Here is a 10,717-nt window from a genome sequence, read left to right as displayed (position 1 = left end):
TACCACCTCTTTCTTTCTTGCAGAATTTATAGTGAGGAAATTCATTTGGCCAAAATCAAACACCAAATTCAAACAAATACTGCAATGTTATAACTTTCAATCCTACTACATACTACATGATATGCAAGCCAATCAGCCAAATTTGGCCACCATTTCATCAATCTATTATCTCGCATTTTATTATTTTCTCTAGATGCAAAACAAATGCATAAAATAAAATAAGTAAAACCGTAACATATTCTACAAGTCCAACAAAAGCTTATTCTACAACCACATATTTCAAAGAAGAAGAAACTGATAAAATATTACATTAAAATCATCATTAACACTGATTTTCATTTTGTGGCTAACAACTCAAGAGAATCACATGTTGCAGTGAAGAATTACCCGAGTTATAGATGAAAACACATTAATTTCAACATCAATTTCAAACTCAAGTTCAATTTTAACAATTGAAACACGTCAATTTCAACATCAGCAACAACAACAATTTCTAAATAAATAGCGCAAATCTCAAAGAATGAGAAAACTAACCCTAACGATGAGAAGAAATGCTAAGAGTCACCATCATCGTTTCTGCTGCTACGACGTCACCCAATTTAAATGCTTGACGGAGGTGAGAATCTGCGAGAGTGAGAGATACGGTGGTGAGGTGAGACGTGCTAGGTTTTGATTCGGTGGTGAAGTTAGAAATACGGCGTACGGTGGCGAGGTGAGGTTCACGGTGATTTACGATATGAGTGAAGTTTGTGTTCCATCCAGAGAAAGTGAGTTTGTACGAGTTGTTATGTTTGTGAATATAATAATAATAATAATAATAATAATAATAATAATAATAATAATAATAATAATAATAGTTTTAGTGACGTTTATGACTTGTCCGTAGGTAAAAATGGTCCTACTCTGGAAACTGGCAGTGGCCATAGGTCACTAGATGGTGGCATAAACAATGAGCATACAATACTATCATATGATATAGTTATAACTAGGATGAACAGTCCAATTAAAGTCCTTCACATGACAGCAGCAACGAACCAAATTTAACACAATGTACTAGATCGACCATCAAGCTCTTCCTGCACCATAATTCAAGTGAATTTCCATAAATTAAAATCTTCAGCTTGAAGGTGTAGGTTAGTGAGCGGAAAATGTTATACATACTTGTTTAACCATAAGGTTCCTTCAAAAAAAAAATACTTGTTTAACCATAAGGTGTAGATTAAGTCAAGGAAAATGCGGCCAACCTATGCATTGGTCTCTTCAGTGGGACTCGCAATATGGGAATTGTGATTTTTATTTGCCACTACTATCCTACAAACAAAAGATTCCTGAATGCTTATTGAATTTTTTTTACTTCAGATTTTGAATCTAAAAGATTATTGTAATATGAACTAACCCTTCCTTATTTTTTTTTGTTGCAAATTTGCAAATTGTTTGTCATGCCAGACAAGGATCACAAGAATAGATCTTGCTGGAATTTGGTTCGCAGTAAGTTTGGATACTTGGTAATGTTGATTGGAGTTGTCCATCTATTCTAAGGGTTTAAAGTCTTCAGTCATGAAGAGACACGAAAGTCTTGGTACAATGCTATTTTTGGAAAGAAAGAATAGCAATGTACCATGACTTCCATGTCTCTTCATGACCGAACACTTTAAATCCTCGGGATACGTGGACAACCTCAATCAACATTACTAAGTATCTAAACTTATTGTGAGTCAAATTCCAGCAAGATCTATTCTTGTGATGGCGTGACAATTTATTCGGAAATCTACAAAAAAGAAGCAATAAGGAAGGTTATTCATATCACAAAAATCTTTTAGATTCAAAATCTGAAGAAGAAAAAAATTCAATAATCATTCAGAAATCTTTTGTTACCAGTATAGCAGTGGCAAAGAAAAACATCATACTTCTCATACTGCGATGCCCACTAAATTCAATCATCTCACTTGTAAGAAAGATACTGATTCCCCAACTAAGAGATCCAACATCATACCCTCCAAATTGGAAACCAACTTGAAGGTAGAACCACCACAGATGAGCTGATAGATAAATATCCACATATTTTTCAATGATCAATGTAGTGAAAATGAAAATTGTCCAACCAAGTTTATATAATATTTCATATACCTGCCATCATTCAGCAAAACATCAAACATGAAAATTAATAGAAAAAGAAAACAAGCATAATCATTATTTTTCAAAACCCCGTCATTTTAAAAAATGGTACAAAACACCTATTTTTCTAAAAATAACTTAAGAATAGACAGTTTTCATAAATATATAAAATTAAATACACAATTACTGACCTGGATTTTAAAGCACATTCTTTAGCCAAGTTTAGCTTCTCTTTGGCATTTAGATTTGCTGGGTGTGAGTGATGTTTGAAGAGCTTTCCATTCACAACGAAGTGACCTACCTACCAAGTCATGTTGACTCCTTGAGAGTTTTCAAGTTTCACATATGCATATATTTTCATTAGACCACCGTTCTCTTCAGCTTTCAAATCCTATGTTTCAATGGTTAACTTAATAAGAACAATTATATTGTAATCTTGGATATTCGGTGTTATTATCTCCATTACATCGTCATTTATGTATGTCTCTATGACTTGTGAGCCAATCATCCCTGAGCCTGTGGGATCGAGTCCCCACGTAACCCATCCTTTTGGGGTTGGTGGGGCAGCAACAAACACAACAGAGGATGTTGTGTTTTCTCTGTTGTGAGAATAATGGAGCGTGGCGATGAGCTCCAGCAGGTCTCTACAGAGTTGGAAGCTTTCCATTGTTGGGGGACATCCCGCACCTGATATTGATTCAGGTGTACTAGATGTACGGGTTAATACCAGTAGTAGAGAAGCAATCCAAAGATGGACGTATACGTGTTTTTTGGGCTTTGCAATGGAAGCCATCATTTGATTGAGGAAAGGAGGAGGAGGAGAAAAACGATTGTTGGAGTTTTTTGTTATTCCAGTAAATATTTATGTTGAGTGTTTACATAAAAGACCTTAATGATGTTACTATGAAAATTTACACAAACACCCCTAGAATTTATTCTCAATTTTGAGACAAAGTCACTGTCAATAACCTTCCTCATTCTCTATTGTGTCGCCGTCTCTTCCTATCCGTCATCGACCCAACTTTGACCTTCACTGTCGCATCTCATATCAGGTTCAACATATTCATCTCTAATTTATAATTGAGTTTGATTTTGTTTTTGTTTTTGTTTTTTAGACATCTATTTTTTTGGTTTTGATTATTGGATAATTTGTAATATCCCGCAAATTCTCAATAGACTGCAGTATTAGTTGAACATGTTAGAAAAGAAATAATTATGAAGGGTTAATTATATAACGAGGAACACAAAGATTTCTGGTATTATCTCGAACATTATTTAACGGAGAACTAAGAATATTTAACTGTGTTGTGTTAGCCAACTGAGAACAAACGAGAATATGAAGTTGCAAATTAAGGAAAGGGCATAAAAGTAATTTCAACATTAGTATTTATAAGAGTTATCCCACCTGCCCTTATTCCTTCCCTCTCATTTCTCCTCCATCAAAAAACAACTCCCTCCTCTTTCCTCTTTGTCTCTCACGGCTCTCTCTCTTTTCCCTCAAATATCACCAATTCATCTCCCAAATCAAAACCAATCCAATATGCAATTAATATATCATGATCCTTGTCACAATTAAGCCCTAACACAAGCTTGAAATCCTATTCTCCTCCCTTTTTCTCTCTCATCCGAGCCTCCCACTCCATAAGCTATATTGGGAAGTTTAGCTTTTAAGCTCAACAATGGTCTTGTATGTAATCTATTGATGATGGTTATGCTTTGTATTGGTGTTTAGAAACAAAACCAAAAGCGGAGGAATAAGCCATAAACTGAAGTTAGGGTTGTGTATTAGAGGAAGCGAAAGTTGTTACATTACATGAACTTGGTGCTAGATAGGTTGTTTGGATTCTTAAAAGTGCAGAAGACAATGGGTATTTTCAGCAAACCTTATTTTCTCTTCATTTTCTTAGCTAGTTGAACCTTTCATTCTTTTTTCTTCAAATAAAACCAATCAGTTGTATTTGAATTTTGGAAAAAACTAAAACCAGATTGCGTCTTGCCATAATTCAGCATCCAATGAGGATGTAGCTTCTTTAAGGCTTAATGGATCTTCTTCCAATGTATAAACCAAGTTCATACTCTTTAGCAATTCTAGTTTTCTTACCTCTTTGAGGTTCTGTAACATCTCGTATGATGTTTTCATAACTATTTCTGATTACGGAAATATGATCAGATATAGTGCCCCCACTTGTTTTTAATTTTTAAAAAGGAATTTATATTGCCCCCATAAATGTCATGCTCCCACTAGTGCCCCCACTAGTGCCACCACTATTCTTTATTTAAAGGGGTAAATATTTACATAGAAATCAACATCGTTTTATTCTATGATCAATTTAGCATTTAGGTCATAAACCTATATGTTTCGCTATTTATAGCATACCCAATGAAGACACATTCATAGGCTCTACTAGTATGTTCAACTCTCTTGGGATCCAGAATTTAAATATAGTCCAGACAAGTCTAAGTTAAAAAATAAGACAAGTTGGATTGTCTTTTCTTCAAAACTTCTTTATTAGAATTTTTGTTCTTAGACTTGGGTACTCTATCGAACATGAATTTCAATTTTCCTTATAGAAATTGAACATATCAAGCATATCAATTTTATTTCTTCAAAATTTATAGTCAACAATAAATATGATAAAATATCAATTTAACATTTCTAGTTTATGTGCCATCAAGTTCGCACATATCATAATTTATTATGTTTAGAGATTCAAATTCTCTAAACACTGATTTATAAGAACTTTTGATTCACTTATCTTGACTGCAATAAATAAAATTGTATAAACATATAACTTTGGAATTAAGTCCAAGTTAGACAAGTTTAAAGTTAAACACTTGTTCACATGATAAATTCTGACATGTAAAATATTAAAATCACACGACTAATAAAATAGAAGGAGAATTTAATTTTGATCATATGATCAAAGGTGCAGTCTTTTCCCCTCAAGAATGCATGGTGCATAAATCTCTCTTTAAGTCTGAGTTAACTCAGTCTTATTCAATAGAAATCTGAAATTCAGATTTTTTCTTATTTTGGAGCATGCAACACCTCCCAACCTTAGCACTAAAACCAGGGAAAAATGGGAATTCTATATTCTTGCGATTTTAATATGCTGACTAGGGACTATATATACCCAATTTGCCAATTGTGTAATTCGATGCATAAGTTTATGGAATTTCACGTAATTTGCTTGAAAAATAAACATAACCAATTTCTACTTAAAACCAAGTAAGTGACATTTCAATCACGTAAATTACGTTGGCTCACATAATAATCACGTAATTTTGTTGCATAACTGTAACAAAAGTACAACTTGCATTATTTTCTTTTTCAATCCAAAACATTTTCTTATGTTTTGTAGCAATCTAAAAAATTATGACATATCCATTTTATCAGTATTAATGATAATATTAAACAACTAGTGTTAGATTTTTTATTCACAATATGGTTTTGTTTAAAACAAATTTCAATCAAATTCAGAGTCACATTTGTGAATTTTTTAGTGTTGTTGTCTATAACAACAATCACTTCTTCGTTTTAGTCAAAGATGTTGATCGTACCTGATCAGAAGGTGACTATCGGTGCTTTGAATGCGGTGGTTGTGACGGTAGTGGAATAATTCAGAATGCTTCTTGGAGCGGATGGGGGGTGTGTACCTGCAGGCACTCCGACGCTCAAGTCAGTAGAGATCAGAGAGTGAGGGTTTAGAAGGAAGAGAGATTCTACCTTGGGGACTGCCGTGAGTCGAGGGCTACAGAGCCGTTGTAATGGCACACCTGGCTCTGGCTGTTACGAAATCGTGGCAAGTGTAACCGCTAGAGAGTTTATTGCGGGAACGTGCAAAGACATGTTGTGGTTCATTTGAACCAGTTTCTTTCGTTTTGTGCACCCCCCTTGTGTGGAAGGGGTGTGTCGGAAGTAACTTTGCCAAACGTGGTATTTGGGCTTTGAATTGTATTGGGCCTAAGTAAATGGGCCAAGGGTCCTTTTGGCTGGTCCAGAACAGATGTATTTCTATAACTTGATTTATCCTTAATGTATTTAGGGACAATTTAACCTTAATAAGTAACTTTTTCGGTAGACATAACATAACGAAACGTCTTAAAATTGTTGTTTTTGGATTTCCAAATTGTTGTATTTGGATTTCCAAATTCTATTATCTACCAAATTATATTAACTCTATATATAGCAAAAGCCAGCCTCTAGAAAAGGAAATAGTTCCACATTATAAGGCACTAAAAACGGTCATAAAAACAGCCCAAATCGGAACATAAATTTACACTGAATCAGCACATAAATATGCACCAAATCAGCACATAAATATTAGGGGTGGGAATGAGCCAGGCCGAGCCAGGCTTTGCTTAAACAGGCTAGACCTAGTTGAAAAAACTAAGGCCTAAGCCTTGACCTTTTACCTGTGAAAGGCTTTATTTTAAGCCTGGCCTGACCTATTAGCCTATTTAAAAGCCTAGTTTGTGCTGCAAATTTCAAACAGTCTATTCATCAAAAATATTTTCCTTTCAATTTGTGCAACGTACTTAATATAGCGATAAACATTAATTAAATACATATTAAACTAATGAAACACAATTGTAAAATTTATAGATGGATAGAAACTCAAGAATAACCATGTCTGATAACAACAAGGATTTCAAACTTAATCTAACAACCATACTTGACCTTAGGCATATAAGTAGCAAGCCTTAACAGTTCACACAAATGTATATAAATATATCAGTAGCAAGCCATACAAAATAAATAAAAAAAACTGAAATAATAATAATTAATTATAGTATGAAAATTTGAAGGATCAATAATTCTTTTTGATATATATATATATATATATATATATATATATAATAAATATGGAAAAATGTAATATACTTGTATACGGGCCGGCCTGAGAGGCTTGATAGACTTTTCTATAAGCCTAAACCTGACCTAATTAAATTAATAGGCTTTATAAAAAGCTCAAGCTTGATCCATTTATTAAACGAGCAAGGCCGAGCTGGGATTTTAGTAGGCCGAGCCATAGGCCCCTGACGAGCGGCCTGGCCTATTCCCACCCCTAATAAATATGCACCAAATCAGCACTAAATCATGCTTGAATCTTTTCTTTCCTTAACCATGCTTCTAAATCCCTTCTTTTGCTCAAAGACTTGATCTTTCATGATATTTGATCCTGAAATAAAAACAAACAAATTTGAAGTACCAAAGTTCTAAAAAGAAATTAAAACACATAAAATTCTACTAAAATAAACACTTAAAAACCTTATAAAATAAGACTTATCAAAGAGCCATATGCAAAGAGAAAGAAGGCAGGGGGCTGTGACACTTGGGAATGCTTAAGGGCTGTAAGTACACTTATCAATGCACTTGGAGGCAATGACTGCAAAGATTAATGCTAAGGAAATATGTGTACTTGAGGCTAAGATTAGTATTTGGAGTAATGGTGGTGAAAGAGTTGAAGGTTCCATGGTCATGAAAGAAGTTACTGGTGTTTACAAGATGTTGCTATCTCTGTTTAAGATAGTCCATGAGCAAACAAGCATGTTGCCACATTTTATTGTTTGATACATGTGTTTGATTCACTAGTCTTTTTACAGTTTCAGGTTCAAAATATTATATGCTAATTTAATTAATATTTTACATACTTGGTATTTTATCAATTGAATTATTGTGAAAAAATAAAACTCGTAGAAGGACTAACATCACTTTCTGGTTTTTTATCTGTAAGTATGCATACTCATTTCAAGCAAAAACAAGAGCTACTAGTTCTATTTCATTATCATGTTGAAAGATGAGTGTTCGCCACCTTGTTATACAAAAGATCAATTGGGGATGAGATAAGGTGGCAGTGCCAGGTAGTTATCTTAAGCCTATTTAGTAGTATAACAATGTTCGAATCTGTCGCACACAAGCATGTGACTGCAACGGAGGTTGAGTGAGATGGAACAACAATGTATCTGATTGATCAACCTTCTCGTTATTCCCAGACTGTGCTGGCAAAAATTAGAAGATTCAATTCAATTAAATTTGATTTTGAAGGGAAATAACTTCAATAAATCCCTCCCTGTTTCACCAATTCAAATGGATATACTAATCTTGTAATCGCCATCCTGTTTCTCATGAATTTGAACGAAGAAGCATGCCACCTAGTGAAAATATCAGCTTGTATCAGGAAGCATGTCACTTAGTACAAATATCACCGAGGTGTTGTTGTCGAAGTGTGTTTAATTAGTACATATTTTCAAAAATTCGTTCGTGGTTGATATAATGATCATGTTGTTCTAATTCTATGTTGGTGGCAGGAAGCTTTTGTTTTTTGTTTTCTCTGCTGGTTTTTAATACCATGATAATTAAAAATCACACAAGATTAACTGTTGTGGTTAGTGTTAAGATCTTTACATTGTCATTGACAATGCATTATAACTAAATTCCTTTTTAGACTAGCTTCCCTGTTTTGTTCTTAGCAATCCCATGAATGTGCATAATGGTGTATTTTGCATGTCGGGTCGTCCTCATTTTTTTGCTTTTAATAACAAGGTTTCCATTTTTTTTTTGAGTTATTATATAATGAACATATGTTGTGAATCACATTGATCAATATTGATGTTATAAACTTATAATTATGAGTTTTGTAACCCCCTTCTCGTTTCTCCTTTACGTGGGGGGACAGATAGGGTGCTATTCCCTCCTCTTTTACAAAATCTATAGTTATACATACACATTTCTTGTAATATCCTGCCTGTCAGCATCAGAATATTACCAGTCGATCGTGCCAGAGAGTTGAGATTCAAGGAAAGTATGTATGGAGAATATTTATTATGTTATGTCAGCTTAAATCAAGTTAAGTATCTGTGTCGGAATAAACACGTCTGAGGCAAGGGCATGATGGTAATTTCACGAAGAAGGATATTTATAAGATTTTGGTTAAGATATTTTCATAACTTCTTATCCTTTCTCTCTCTAGATTTGTTGGCAAGACTTCCTCCTCCCTCTCTCTAGGAAGCTCACGCCTTTCTATCTTTCTTTCCACCAAATCTTCCAAATCTTCTTCCTTCCATGGCAAGTGAATCCATGATACTCTCTCTTGATCTCTTAGGCATGTAGAAGCTTGGTTAAGGTTAGATTTCTCTATTCCACCTCTCAAGAAGATATTCAAAAGAATCTAGGGTTTGGATTGGAACAAGAAGCTAGGGTTATGTTTGTTGTTTTGGAACTCTTGTTGATTCTACTACATGGAATTGGAGGGTTAAGCAAGAAACAGCTTGAGTTAAGTTCATCTTGGAGTCAAGAGTTAGGGTTTGGTTCATGATAATATGGAAGATGATTCAAGCTAGGTTTTCTTCATGGTCAAGAATCATGGTGCTTAGATTGCAAGAAAGAGCAGCAAGATGGATTGGTTTAAGTCAAGGAAGCAAGTGATCAAGAACTAGGGTTTGGTTGGTTGAGCTAGAAACTTGAAGAGGTCACAAGAACTTGGTTTAGGTGAGTTCCATAGATAGAATTCCTTACCTTCGGGATTATGTTTATGTCTTGTAGAATAACATGAAAATTTTAGGGTTTATGAAAGAAATAATTGCCCCTTTTCTTGCCATGCTTACTAAATGTGTTAATACTTGCCATATGAGTATTTTACAAGAATCCTATGATCAAATATGTTCCAATATACTTAGAGACACTTGGTTTGAGGTTTTTGTGTCAAAAATACCATTTTTACAAGTTCCAGACTGTCACAACTCGCCACAGCGAGCTATTACTCACCACAGCAAGCAGAACGAAGCAGATCCAAGGTTCTGCTCGCCTCCAACTCGCCATGGCGAGCAGCTGCTCGCCTCCCACATAAAGTTACTCACCTAAGCGAGCAAGTGGTGCATTCTGGTACTGCTTGCTCGTTCTGGCAGATTCGTTGTTTTTCGTACCAGATTTTTTTGTGCAGTCTTTTATAAAAGTAAACCCCTCAAACCAAGGTCTTATATGATGATTTTCTAAAAGAGTTTTTTTATGAATGAAGTAAGATTAAACATGTTTATTGATGCTTGATACACGAGAGAATGATATGTATGATTTGATAGGAACTGGGGTAGCAAGTTATTCATCAAGCAAGGGAAAAACTAGAGCCTCGACATAGTAGTCGAGAACTAGCATGTTAAGCAAGAATCCCTAGAATGATAAGACGCGAAGCATGTTATCTTCGCACATGAAAAAGAATGATGTAGCAAGTATGAATTTACCGCTAATCGGATCGATCAAGGTTTCGAGGTAAACAAGTAAGCATGATTAGGTTTAACTTTCATGAACGACAAGACTATGACATGTATAATGTAGGTGGCATGTCTCTTGCTATCCACGCCAGGGGGATACAAGGGGTTTTCATGATGAGAACGGTTCAAGCCGCAAGGGACCCGCATGTCACTGAGTAAGCAAGATGTAGGTGTTCGTGTCTCTTGTTATCCACGTCAGAGGGATACGAGAGGTTCTCAAACCAAGGGGAACAGTTCATGCCGTAAGGGACCCGGACGACACTGAGGGAGTCCGATGTACCCTTGTTAGGTTTCATCGGTCATGTATGGGATTGTTCTCAGGGTTACTCCACCG

At 35.0% G+C, this 10,717-nt stretch overlaps 1 protein-coding gene across 1 annotated transcript; it reads right to left on the bottom strand.

Annotated features, from left to right (window-relative positions):
• Positions 1–1,756: 1,756 nt before the first annotated feature.
• Positions 1,757–2,782, bottom strand: LOC146915710 (uncharacterized). Its single transcript, XM_085721420.1, has 3 exons — positions 2,582–2,782; positions 1,876–2,127; positions 1,757–1,768 (listed from the first exon to the last, which is right to left on the bottom strand). The coding sequence occupies exons 1-3, from the start codon at positions 2,780–2,782 to the stop codon at positions 1,757–1,759; spliced, it is 465 nt and encodes a 154-aa protein (XP_085577546.1).
• Between the last annotated feature and the right edge of the window lie 7,935 nt (positions 2,783–10,717).

This window comes from Medicago sativa, chromosome 6, assembly GCF_051527215.1.
Source record: "Medicago sativa cultivar Bolivia chromosome 6, Bolivia_mono, whole genome shotgun sequence".
NCBI lineage: Eukaryota > Viridiplantae > Streptophyta > Magnoliopsida > Fabales > Fabaceae > Medicago > Medicago sativa.
Note: the sequence above shows the minus strand (reverse complement) of the source record. Positions and strands in the feature narration are given on the sequence as shown.